The following is a 13,722-nucleotide window of genomic DNA, read 5'->3' on the forward strand; positions in this document are numbered from 1 at the left end:
ACTACAACAAAAGGTATCATGGTGAAAATATTAATAAAGATATCAATAGGTTTCATACACAGGAGCATATGTTAACTATTTCTGTATATAAAACGACCTCAAAACTTAGTAACTTAAAATAACCATTTATTACTGCCCACAAGATTTTAGGGTCAACTGAGCTGGATTTTGTTGGGCTCCCTCATTCATCTGGGGTTAACTCTAGATTAACTGAAATTCAACCTGTCTGGTCTTAGAGGAATGACAAGGCTCTGGTCCATGTCTTTTCTCACCCTCTTGTAGACTAGTCCCAGCTGGCTCATTTGGTAGAGGAATGATTCCCTAGAGAATGAACACAAACCTATGAGGCCCAGGCTCAGAACTGACACATCCTCTATTCATTCACCAAAATAAGTCACAAAACTAGCCCAAATTCAGAGGGAGGGGAAATCAACCACAGTTACTGAGAGGAGAATGTGAAAAGTCACATTATAAAGAGTATGGAGACAGGGAGAAATAAAGGATTTGGGCAATTTTTGTAAATACAAGAACACCTAATAAGATACAATGAAGAGAGTTATAGCAAAAAATTTCATGGTCTATGGACCCACTTTTATTAGAAACAGAAAAATATATGCATGCACATACATATACATAGATTATAGGAAGGTCATGAGGAGGGGTGTATATATATTTTTTTTAGTGAGTTAAAATTTACATGCAGTGAAATGTACTATATAGTTTCATGCCTTTTGATAAATGTATACACCTGTATAACCATCACCCCATTAAAATGCAGGACATTTTCATCATTCCAGAAGATATTTCTGTGCCTTTTTCCAATCAGTTCTGGTACAACCACTGTTTCAATTTGTATCAACGTAGATTAATTTTGCTTCAAACAATAAAATGTTCCAGTATCCATCTTCTTTAATTTTTAATGCAACACTGTAATAATTTAAGCTGTAGGTTAATTAGCTTCAGAAAGTAAATATTCAGAACAATTTTTGTGTAAAAATCTTTCACTATCTTCATTGTATATGAATGAGAAAAGTATTTGTAGATTGTTGACTTTAATCTCTACAATTGTCAACATAAATCCTTGAATAATGATTAGTGGATGTTTCATTCCTTTCTACTTTAGTTCCCCATTTAAAAGTGGTGTGTCAATGGCAAGCCGGCTTTGTAAAGCTGCAATGTTAAGTCGATTTAACCTGCTTGCCAAAGAAGCTAAGAAAGGAGATTTACTTGAAGCTAGTACATACCATGCAGCAAAGGTAAGTCCTTAAAGGAATGAAATTGATCATAGAAATAAAATTTAAGACAACAAAAATGTAATTTTATGATAATGAGACATAGGAGAAGTTGCTTGAAATAGTTATTGAATATAAGGTATTGCCATGTACTGGTAGAATTAATTTTTAAATGAAAATGCCAGAAATTGAATATGTAAATGATGCTGCCACTTAAAGTAGCCACCTTAGTATGGTGCCACTTATTTTGACGATATTTGATCAAAACCTTTCATATCCAGAAAAACAAAATGGTAATAAAATTTTTTCTGTATATATTAACCGTGGTAACTTTAGAAGTATTCTAAAATAATACATTAAGATATCCATGTAAATTTTCCTGTTTTAAAGTTGTGAAACTGCTTTAATTTCAGCATGTGACTTGGGCCTGATTAAGTAGGTGATGTGTGTGTATATATATATATATATATAGCCTTTTTCTCTCCTTAAAAATATTTATTTTTTTTTTAGTATTACAAACATAATGCATATATAGAGAATTTGGCAATTTTTTTTAAATACAGAGGAAAAATAGTACTTGTAATCCTTCCTACTATTCAAATTACGGTACTTTTAAACCTGTAAGCATGTTATTTCATTTTCTCGTCATGTGTCTTGCATATATATGTATATTTGAGTATGCATATATTTTAAAATATTACCATACTGAATGTATTTTTTAATCTGCTTTTTTTCATTTGGTATTGTCTGACATAAACCATGTTATCGTAGTGTGACATACCCAAGACATCAAGTTATTAAATACAAATTGTTTCTGATAACCTAAATTCAGTTTCAGTCCGTAATCTAGTATTGTATGAAAGTCTCTTAATTTCAACAGTATCTTAACTACAGATTTGTGGGTATGCACACACATTTTTAAGTATAAAAGCTTATCTAGGCAATTTCTGGTTTTGGTGGTATGAAGTTGTAGATCATATTTATAAAAAAGCAAGTATAAAAACGACAAAATTGTCAAAAAAACCACCTTTCACAACTCTAGAAATTGAAGACAGAAGTATGTATTATTGAAAAACTTCTTGAGCTCTGGATAAGAACAACAGGAGTTTATGGTGCCTTCACCCAAGACCCTATTCTTTCTCCCTCCTTTCTGCTAGTTTAAGTGGCAAGAACTATAGTTTTTACTAGCGTGAGGATGTCACTGGAAGTAGATTTGCTGCTTGAGGGTGGACTTTATTTGGGGCAGAGGGTAAAAATTTGAAGCTTTGTCACCTAAAAGTGCCAAACCTAGTATGCAACAAACAGGGAAAATCAATAATTTTGCTGACCCAAGATTGCAGTCCTGGTTGGGACAAGTGATGGACCAACTAGTAACTTACTTAGGTAGATTTTAAAAATGAAAGAGCCATGGAAGGGCTAAGATAAATTCTCCATATATCCTTGGCTGAATGAGAACCTACACTTGTGCAGGGAAGACCCTAGAGAACCCAGTAAAGAGTGAAACTGTAAAAGAGAACTGGCTGCAACATTAAATCCAATAGTCCCTCCTTATCCGTGGGGGATACTACCAAGAACCCCAGCGGATGCCTGAAACCACAGGTAATACTGAATCCTATATATACTGTTGTTTTCTTATATGTACATATCTATGATAAAGTGTTATTTATAAATTAGGCACAAGAGATTAACAACAATAATTTAAATAGAACAATTACAACAGTGTATTGTAATAAAAGTTATATGGTCTCTTTCTCAGAATATCTTGTACTATACTCACCTTTCTTTTTCTTGTGATGATAGTAAATGATAAAATGCTTATTTGATGAGATGAAGTGAGGTGAATGATGTAGGCATTGTGACGTAGCGTGAGGCTACTGTTGACCTCCTGATATATCAGAAGGAGGATCATCTTCTTCCAGACTGTGGTTGACAATGGGTAATTGGAACCAGGGAAAGCAAAACCATGGATAGGGTGGAGGGACTATGTACACAACCCCCCCCCCACACACACACAAATTGATGAGAAGGTAGATGCCTTATAGGTTTAAGGTGTTTGAACAGTGTCTGCTGAAATCATTTATCATTAAGCGAAGCAGATAATAGGGTAACCATTAGGAGACCAGGCTAAAAAATAAAAATAAGAATAAAAAACCTGGGAAGGGACAATAGCAGCTGCATACCATGGAGAAAACAGATTTCACAATTTAAGCAAGCTAAATTTAAAAAATAAAAAAACTTCAGAAAAAATAAAACCATGTCCAGAATTTCTATAATATATTGTCTAAAAAGTTTAATTTTTTTTATTCTTATGTTAATCCCCATACATTACATCATTAGTTTTAGATGAAGTGTTCCATGATTCATTGTTTGTGCATAACACCCAGTGCTCCATGCAGAATGTGCCCTCCTCAATACCCACCACCAGGCTAACCCATCCTCCCACCCCCCTCCCCTCGAGAACCCTCAGTTTGTTTCTCAGAGTCCATCGTCTCTCATGGTTCGTCTACCCCTCCGATTTCCCCCCCTTCATTCTTCCCCTCCCGCTACCTTCTTCTTTTTTTTTTTTTTAACATATATTGCATTATTTGTTTCAGAGGTACAGATCTGAGACTCAACAGTCTTGCACAATTCACAGCGCTTACCAGAGCACATACCCTCCCCAGTGTCTATCACCCAGTCACCCCATCCCTCCCACCCCACCCCCCACTCCAGCAACCCTCAGTTTGTTTCCTGCAATTAAGAATTCCTCATATCAGTGAGATCATATGATACATGTCTTTCTCTGTTTGACTTATTTCACTCAACATAATACCCTCCAGTTCCATCCACGTCGTTGCAAATGGCAAGATCTCATTCCTTTTGATGGCTGCATAATATTCCATTGTATATATACACCACATCTTCTTTATCCATTCATCTGTCGATGGACATCTTGGCTCTTTCCACAGTTTGGCTATTGTGGACATTGCTGCTATAAACATTGGGGTGCACGTACCCTTTCGGATCCCTACTTTTGTATCTTTGGGGTAAATACCCAGTAGTGCAATTGCTGGATCATATAGTAGCTCTATTTTCAATAAAAAGTTTAATTTTTAACCAAAAAAGATGGGAGATGTAAAAAACAAGAAGGTGAAACATATACTCAGGAAAAAGTAATAGTCAATAGAAACTGGTTCTAAGTGGGTCCAAATGTTAAATATAGCTAAGACTTCAAAGCAGCTATTATAAATATGTTCAGAGAATTAAAGGAAAATATAACAGTGTATCAACACAGACCTGTACCTCTGAAACAAATAATACATTATATGTTAAAAAAAAAAAAAAAGAAGATAGTAGGAAGGGAAAAATGAAGGGGGGCAAATCGGAAGGGGAGACGAACTATGAGAGACTATGGACTCTGAGAAACAAACTGAGGGTTCTAGAGGGGAGGGGGGTGGGGGGATGGGTTAGACTGGTGATGGGTATTAAAGAGGGCATGTACTGAATGGAGCACTGGGTGTTATACGCAAACAATGAATCATGGAACACTACATCCAAAACTAATGATGTAATGTATGGTGATTAACATCACATAAAAAAATATCGGGGTGTGGAGAAAAAGGAACCCTCATACACAGTTGGCGGGAATACACATGGGTGCAGCCACTGCAGAAAGCAGTATGGAAGTTCCTCAAAAAATTAAAAATAGAGGGGCGCCTGGGTGGCTCAGTCGGTTAAGCAACTGCCTTCGGCTCAGGTCATGATTCTGGAGTCCCGGGATCGAGTCCCGCATCGGGCTCCCTGCTCGGCAGGGCGTCTGCTTCTCCCTCTGACCCTCCCCCCTCTCATGCTCTATCTCATTCTCTCTCTCAAATAAATAAATAAAATCTTCAAAAAAAAAATTAAAAATAGAATTGCCAGATGACCTAGTAATCCCACTACTGGACATTTACCTGAAGAAAACAAAAACACTAATTCAGAAAGATTTATGCACCTGTTTATTGCAGCATTATTTACAGTAGTGAAGATATGGAAGCAATTCAAGTGTCCATTAATTGCTGAATGGATAAAGAAGATTGAAATATGGAATATTAGTCATAAAAGAGAATGAAATCTTGCCATCTGCAACAACTTGGATAGGCCTACAGGGTATAATGCTAAATGAAATAAATCAGAGAAAGACAAATGCCATATGATTTCACTCCTTTGTGGAATTCAAGAAACAAAGCAAATGAACAAAGAGAAAAAACTGACAAAAAAACAGACTTTTACACACAGAGAACAAATTGGTGGTTGCCAGAGGGGAGGTAGGTGGGGGAGGGAGGTTGAAATAGATAAAGGAAATTAAGAGCACACTTACTGTGAGGAGCACTGAATAATGTATAGAAATGTTGAATCATTATATTGTACACCTGAAACTAATTGAACACTATGTTAATTATACTCCAATAATAAACAAAATGAAAAAAAATAGCCATCTCAATAGAGAAACAAACTACAAAAAAATAATTCTAGAATTGAAACAATAAGTGAAAAATTCTTTAGATGGGCACAACAGCACATTTGAGATGGCAGATAAAAATCAATGAACTTTGAAGATCAATAGAAATTATTTTTTAAAGACAAAGAATGAAAACAGATTGAAGAAAAATAAGCAGAGCCTCAAAGATTTGTGGAACAATATTAAGCACACCAACAGATGTGTATTAGGAATCTCAGATGGAAAGGAGAGAGAAAAACAGGAAAAAAATATGAAGAATACTGAAAAAGTCCCCCAACTGGATGAAAAACATTAACAGATTCAAGAAACTCCACAAATTCCCAAGAAAAAAAATTTTTGAAAAGATCCATACCTGCTAGATCCATCCATTAGCCAGAGAAAGACAAATACCATATGATTTCACTCATATGTGGAATTTAAGAAACTTAAATATGGAGTACAAACTGGTGGTTGCCAGAGGAGAGGTGGGTGGGGGAATGGGTGAAATAGGTGAAGGGCATTAAGAGCACATTTGCTGTGATGAGCACTGAGTAATGTATTGATTATTGAATCATTATATTGCATACCAAAACTAATATAACACTGTATATTAATCATAATGGAATTTAAATAAATATATTATTTAAAAAGATCCATACCTACATATGTCCTATTGAAACTGCTTAAGACCAAGACAAAGAGAAAATCTTGAAAACAGTGAAGGAAAGAAATGTTATTAATCATAGAGCAGTACATCTAAAGGTTGATTTCTCTTTAGCAAGAATGGAGGCCAACCTAAAATAGCCAGAACAGTCTTGAATAAGAATATAGTTGGACAATTCACACTTCTGATTTCAAAGCTTACCACAGAACCAGAGTAATCAAGACACGGTAAAACTGGCATAAGGATAAACATTTAGCTCAATAGGATATAATTGATAGTAAAGAAATCCTAACATTTATGGACAATTGATTTTTCACAAGAGTACCAAGATACTTAAGTGGAAAAAAAAAAGTTTTTTCAACAAGTAGTCTTGGGACAACTTGATATCCACATGGAAAAGAATAAACTAGGACCTTTACCTCATGCCATGTACAAAAATTAACTCAAAATGGGGGCACCTGGGTGGCTCAGTCGTTAAGCGTCTGCCTTCGGCTCAGGTCATGGTCCCAGGGTCCTGGGATCGAGCCCCACATCGGGCTCCCTGCTCCACGGGAAGCCTGCTTCTCCCTCTCCCACTCCCCCTGCTTGTGTTCCCTCTCTCGCTGTGTCTCTCTCTCTCAAATAAATAAAATTAAAAAAAAAAATTAACTCAAAATGGATGATAGACCTATATAAGAATTAAAACTAAAAAACTCTCAGGAGAAAACATAGAAGAAAATATGTGTATTCTTAAGTTAGAGAAAGGTTTCTTAGATCCGATACCAAAAATACGATCCATAAGAGAAAAAATTAGTATTTTAGACTTTATTACAGTAACAACTTTTGCATTTCAAAAATTAAGAAAATGAAAAGGCAAGTTACATACAAGGAGGAAATATTTGTAAATCACACATCTGATAAGGGACTTGTATCCAGAACATATAAAAACTGTTGCAACTCAGTAATAGAAAGATACATGACCCAGTTTTTAAAGTGACCTAAGAATTTGAATAGATATTTTTATAAAGAAAATAAACAAATGGCCAAGAAGAATATGAAAAGATGTCTGACATCGTTAATCATCAGGGAAATACAAATAAAAAACCATAGTGATTTACTACTTTACACATACTAGGATATATCAATAGTAAAAAAAGATATTAAGTGTTGTCAATGATGTAAAGAAATCCGAACCATCACACATTGCTGGTAGGAATGTAAAATGATGCAGCTTCTTTGGGAAACAATTTAATAGTTCCTCAACAAGTTAAATATAGAGAGGTGCCTGGCTGGCTCAGTTGGAAGAACATGTGATTCTTGATCTTGGGGTTGTGAGTTTGAGCCCCACATTGGGGGTGTAGAGTTAAATATGGAGTTCGCATGTAACCCAGGAATTCCACTCTTAGATACATGCATTAAGAAAATTGGAGGGCGCCTGGGTGGCTCAGTTGGTTAAGCGACTGCCTTCGGCTCAGGTCATGATCCTGGAGTCCCGGGATCGAGTCCCGCATCGGGCTCCCTGCTCAGCAGGGGGTCGTCTCCTCCCTCTGACCCTCCCCCACTCACGTGCTCTCTCTTATTCTCTCTCTCTCAAATAAATAAAAATTAAAAAAAAAAAAAGAAATCAACAGTGGAATGAGATCTGCGAAGTTAGCCATTTGAGAATTAAACACCTTAACTTCTGAATAACCTGTGAGCCAAGAAATTATAAGCAAATTAAAAAATATCTTCAACAGAATGAAAATACAACATATTGAAATTGGTGGAGTGGTTAGAAATTTACAGCTTTAATCACTTACATTAGGAAGAGAAATGTAAAATCAGTTATTTGAGCTTCCACCTTGAGATGTTAGAAGAAGAGCAAATTAAAACAAAAGGAGAGAGTAATATAAAGTATAGAAATCAGTGAACTAGAAAAGAGAAAAATCAATGAAATCAAAAGTTGATTCGTTGAAAAAAAATCATTGATAATCCTTTAGGCTAACATAAAATAGTAAGAGATAACATACAAGTGATCAAAATTTGGAATGAAAGAAGGGTCATCACTGCAGACCCCAAAGAGCTAAGATAATTGGAATATTATAAACAACTTTTTTTTAAAGATTTTATTTATTTGACAGAGAGAGACAGAAAGGGAACACAAGCAGGGGTAGTGGGAGAGGGAGAAGCAGGCTTCCTGCAGAGCAGGGAGCCCAACGCGGGGTTCCATCCCAGGACCCTGGGATCATGACCTGAGCCGAAGGCAGATGCTAACTGACTGAGCCACCCAGGCACCCAATATGAAGAAGCTTTTGTCAAAAAATTAGACAAGTTAAATGAACACATTCCTAGAAAGATCTAAATTATAAAACATGACATTCAGAAAGCGTCAACTCTCCACCTGGTTCTCCATGTGAGGGGTGGCTGTTAATTCTTCAGTCTTGAATTCAAAGTGCCCAATGATGGCATTGCTCTGCACTATAGCCATTTGCCCCAATTTAAGTTTAGAAATTACTAGTTTCAGTAATAGCTGAATCACTGGTTTTCTCAGTAGCTGTTCAAAATGTTAATAAAAGTTCTGTTGCATGGTAGCATAAAAAAAATAAAGAGAATATCCAAATTGAACTAAAGTAATTGAATTATTAATTAAAAGTCTTTTCCTAAAGAAGAGACAAACCAAGAAACAGACTCTTAATTATAGAGAACAAACTGGTGGTTACCAGAGGGGGTGGAGGGTATGGGTTAAATAGATGATGAGGAATAAGGATTGCCCTTGTTTTGATGAGCACCAAGTGATGTATGGAATTGTTGAATTGCTATATTGTATATCTGAAACTAATATAACACTGTATGTTAAGTGGAATTAAAATCAAAACTAAAAAAAAAAAATTCTTTTCCTAAAGGAAAGCAGAGTGCAGATATAGCTTTACTGGTGAATTCTAGCAAACATATATGCAAAAAAATACAAATCCTACAAAAAAACTCTTCCATAAAATGGAAGTTTTTAAAAAGTTTACTGCCAACTTTTATGAGGTCACTATAACCCTGATACCAAAACAGGATTAAAACATCACAAAAAAATGAAGACTACGAACTGTTATCTCTCAGGAGTATACATGCAAAATTCTTAAGATACTGGCAAAATAAATCCAGCAACCCATGAAAAGGATTATACACCATGACAAAGGAGGTTTGTTTCAGGAATGCAAGGTTGATTTAACATCAGAAAAATTATTGAATGTATTACCATTATATGACTAGATTCAAGTTCAAAACCCACATAATTACCTCAAAAGATGTACAAAATGTATTTTACAAAATCCAACAGCTATTCGTGATTAAAAATAATAAGAAAGAGAAGTAAATTTCCTCAAATGAAAAACCTACCATTGACATCATGCTTAATGGTGAAAGAATACTCTTGCCCCTTCCCCCCACAAGATTAGGGAAGAAAACAAGAATGTCTGCTCTCATCATTTCTATTCAACATTGTTCTGTAGGTCCTAGCAAGTTCAAGTCAAGAAAAAAGGCATCGACACTGAAAAGAACAGAAAAACTGTTCTTGTTTCTAAATAATGTAATCTTGTATGTAGAATATCCTGTGGATTCTACCAAAAACAAACAACTGTATCATATGTGAATTTAGTACACGTTATAAGGACAATATAGAAAAATAAATTGTGTGTGTGTGTGTGTGTGTGTGTATATATATATGGAATGAACACTCCAGAATTAAAATTGGGAAAACTGTTTTCTCCAGAATAGCATAAAAAATGCTTAGCAATGAATCTAACAAAATAAGTACAAGATCTATACACTGAAAATGATGAAACGTTGCTGAGAGTAATTGAAGACCTAAATAAATGGAGAGATGTACCATTTCATGGGTTGGAAAATTAAATATTGTTAGGCTGTCACTTTCCAAATTAATCTGTGGATTCAAAGCAAACTCATTAGAATCCCAGCAAGCTTTTGTGTGGAAATTGACGAGCTGATTCTGATCAAAATTGACAAGTAAATCCAAAGGATATAAAAGAACCAGAACAATTTTTTAAAAGGTAGATTTACCCTACATAGTTTCAAAATTTATCATAAAGTCACAGTAGTCAAGACAATGTATTGATGTAATGATAGACCTATAAATCAATGGAACAGAAGTCAGAAGTAAACCCACACACTTATGGTCAACTCATTTTGTATAAAGGTGCCAAGGTAACTTAATGGGAGAAAAAATAGTCTTTTTAATAAATGGTGCTGGAACTGTTGGATATCTGTGGACAAAAAAAAATTAGACTCATGAGTCATACAAAAAAAACTTAAAATAGATCATATATCTAAGAGAGCTAAAACTATAAAACTTAGAAGAAAATGTCCAAGTATTTATATTCCTAGGTTAGGAAACAGTTTCTTAGATGTGATGCCAGAAGCACAATCTGTAAAAGAAAAAAATTGATCATTTGGACTCCATAATTTAAAACTTGCTTTTCAAAAGTCATCATTAAGAAAATGAAAATCCAAGTCATAGACTGGAAGAAAAAACTGACTAATCATACATCTGATAAAGGTCTTGGAGCTGTAATAATATATAATGAACTCTTACAACTCAGTATTGAGAGGGCAAACAACCGTTTTTAAAAGTAGCAAAGAATATATTCAAATGGCTAATACACATATAAAAGATGCTCAGTCTCATCAGGCATTAGGTGTTGACCATATGCACAAACACTAAAATCCAAAACACTATACTAGATGTTGCAGAGAAACTGGAGACTTGTACTGCCGATGAGAATGTAAAATAGTACAGTCTCTTTGGAAAACAGTTTGGCAGTCTCTTGCAAAGGTAATCATATAGTTACCGTGTGACCCAGCACTTTCACTGGTATCTGTCCAGGAGGAACAAAAACTTATATCCACACAAGACTTGTACATAAATGTTTACAGCAGCAGCATTCTTAATAGCCCCAAACTGGAAACATTCAGTTGTTCATCGGTTGGTGAATCCTTAAACAATGTCATAAATCCATATGATGGAATACTAATCAGCAATAAAATAGATCAAACTACAAATACATGAAACAACATGAATGAATCTGAAAGCATTATGCTAACCAAAAGAAGCCTGACACAAAAGAGTTCATATGGTGTTCCTTGAGTTTTATGAAATTTCTAGAAAAAGTAGAACTCTAAAGACAAAGTAGATAGATTCGTGGTTGGCTGGAGCTGGGAATACAGATTGGACTGCAGATGGACACAGTGGAGCTTTTTTGCAGGTGATGGAATTGTTTTACAATTTGTGGGATGGTTGCATACCTTTTATAAATTTACTAAAAATCATTAAACTGTATACTTGCAGTGAGTGCATTTATGGTATGTAATTATACTTCAGTAAAGCTTCATTTTTTTAAAAGATTTTATTTATTTATTTGAGAGAGAGAATGAGAGACAGCACGAGAGGGAAGAGGGTCAGAGGGAGAAGCAGACCCCCAGCTGAGCAGGGAGCCCGATGTGGGACTCAATCCCGGGACTTCCGGATCATGACCTGAGCCGAAGGCAGTCGCTTAACCATTCAGTAAAGCTTTTTAAGAAGTTCATCTGTATGTTCATTTATTAAAAAATGAAATAAACCAAAATGATGGTTATCTGTTGTTTGGGGATTATAGGCAGATTTTATTTTCTTTATATTTTCTCTACTTTTCAAGTTTTCTGTAATGAGTATGATTATTTTAATAAAAAATGTAAAAACAAAAAAAAAGTTGTCTTTAAGGAGTGTTGGCAAGAAAAATGTTTAGGTTCAAAAATAATGAGAGGGCGCCTGGGTGGCTCAGTTGGTTAAGCGACTGCCTTCGGCTCAGGTCAAGATCCTGGAGTCCCGGGATCGAGTCCCGCATCGGGCTCCCTGCTCAGCAGGGAGTCTGCTTCTCCCTCTCCCGCTCCCCCCTCTTGTGCTCTTTCTCTCTCTCACTCTCTCTCTCAAATAAATAAATAAAATCTTTAAAAAAAAAAAAAAAACTTCAGACTGGCAAAAAGAGGAAGTCCTGGGGCGCCTGGGTGGCTCAGATAGTTAAGCGTCTGCCTTCGGCTCAGGTCGTGATCCCGGGGTCCTGGGATCGAGCCCCACATCGGGCTCCTGGCTCGGCCGGGAGTCTGCTTCTCCCTCTCCCTCTGCCTCTCCCACTGCTCATGCTCTCTCTCTCTCTCTGTATCTCTGTGTCTCAAATGAATAAATAAAAAAAAAATCTTTAAAAAAAAAAAAAAAAAAAAAAAAAAAAAAAAAAAAAAAAGAGGAAGTCCTTGCTGCCAACGCTTAAAAAAAAAAAAAATAATGAGAAAAATAGGAATTCAAAACTATTTTCATTAAATTTTAAAATGTCAAACTAAAGCATCATTAGGGTTACTTACTTTTCATAAGCCAAATTCTGCCTATATCCTGTAATTCAATTTTTTTTCTTTCTATAGTGTATGTCTGGATCCTATCAAGAAGCTAAAACTTTGCTGAAATCCTACTTCCAACAACATGGCTATGGCTCCTGGATTGTGAAATCTCCCTGTATAGAGCAATTTAGTATGTGATTTAGGCAATCCATTGTCATATTAAAAATCTTTTATTTTTTGGTGTCTTTGACTAGTAAATATATTTTAAGAATTTTGGTGGTTTGCAGCTTTCAAAACCAAAGTCTTGCAACAGCAGTGTCCAGAGATTGCTGACAGTAATAATTTACATTAAAACATTGGGGGGCACCTGGGTGGCTCAGTTGGTTGAGCAACTGCCTTCAGCTCAGGTCATGATCCTGGAGTCCCGGGATCGAGTCCCGCATCGGGCTCCCTGCTCGGCGGGGAGTCTGCTTCTCCCTCTGACCCTCCTCCCTCTCATGCTCTCTGTCTCTCTCTCATTGTCTCTCTCGCAAATAAATAAAATCTTAAAAAAAAAAAATTAAAAAAAAAAGACGTACTTTAAAAAAAGAAAAAAACATTGGGGAATTTCTTGTGGCCTTTTGGAAAAATTATTACCTGAGTCATTATGCAGCCATTTTGCCTTTATTTTTACAGGCATTATAAAGCCACTGCCCTTTTTGTAGTTTAAAAGAAAATTTCTTTTAAGTTTTTACTTTGAAGCTATCTATTTAGCAAATATACTCAACATTGTTTCTGGGTATCTCATTCAGGTTTTTTCTTTTTAAATTAAAAATTAGAATCCAGGAATACAAATAGTTTTTGCTCATTTGTTGATTAATTCAACAAACATTTGAGTGCCTAATATTTGCCAGTAACCATGCTTGTGTGATAGTGAAAAACAACAACTAGAACACCATTTCTCATGTCCAAGAAGTTTATGAATGCAAACTGCACATATACATGCAGAAAAATGTTAACCATGATCTTCTGATTAAAGGTCATCATAAATGCTTTAA

At 35.5% G+C, this 13,722-nt stretch overlaps 1 protein-coding gene across 1 annotated transcript in view; it reads left to right on the plus strand.

Moving 5' to 3' along the window:
* The window catches only part of ADAD1 (adenosine deaminase domain containing 1), a 50,779-nt gene extending 37,849 nt beyond the window's left edge, over positions 1-12,930 (plus strand). Inside the window, exons 11-12 of the mRNA XM_064583140.1 lie at positions 1,124-1,256; positions 12,770-12,930. Coding sequence (XP_064439210.1) covers positions 1,124-1,256; positions 12,770-12,883 — 247 coding nt within the window. The 3' untranslated portion in view covers positions 12,884-12,930. The remainder of the gene's footprint in view (positions 1-1,123; positions 1,257-12,769) is intronic.
* The last annotated feature ends 792 nt before the right edge of the window (positions 12,931-13,722 follow it).

The sequence above is a fragment of the Mirounga angustirostris genome, unplaced genomic scaffold, assembly GCF_029215605.1.
Source record: "Mirounga angustirostris isolate CCGP_5_RB_7025 unplaced genomic scaffold, mMirAng1.0.hap1 SCAF_2, whole genome shotgun sequence".
In the NCBI taxonomy this organism is placed as follows: domain Eukaryota; kingdom Metazoa; phylum Chordata; class Mammalia; order Carnivora; family Phocidae; genus Mirounga; species Mirounga angustirostris.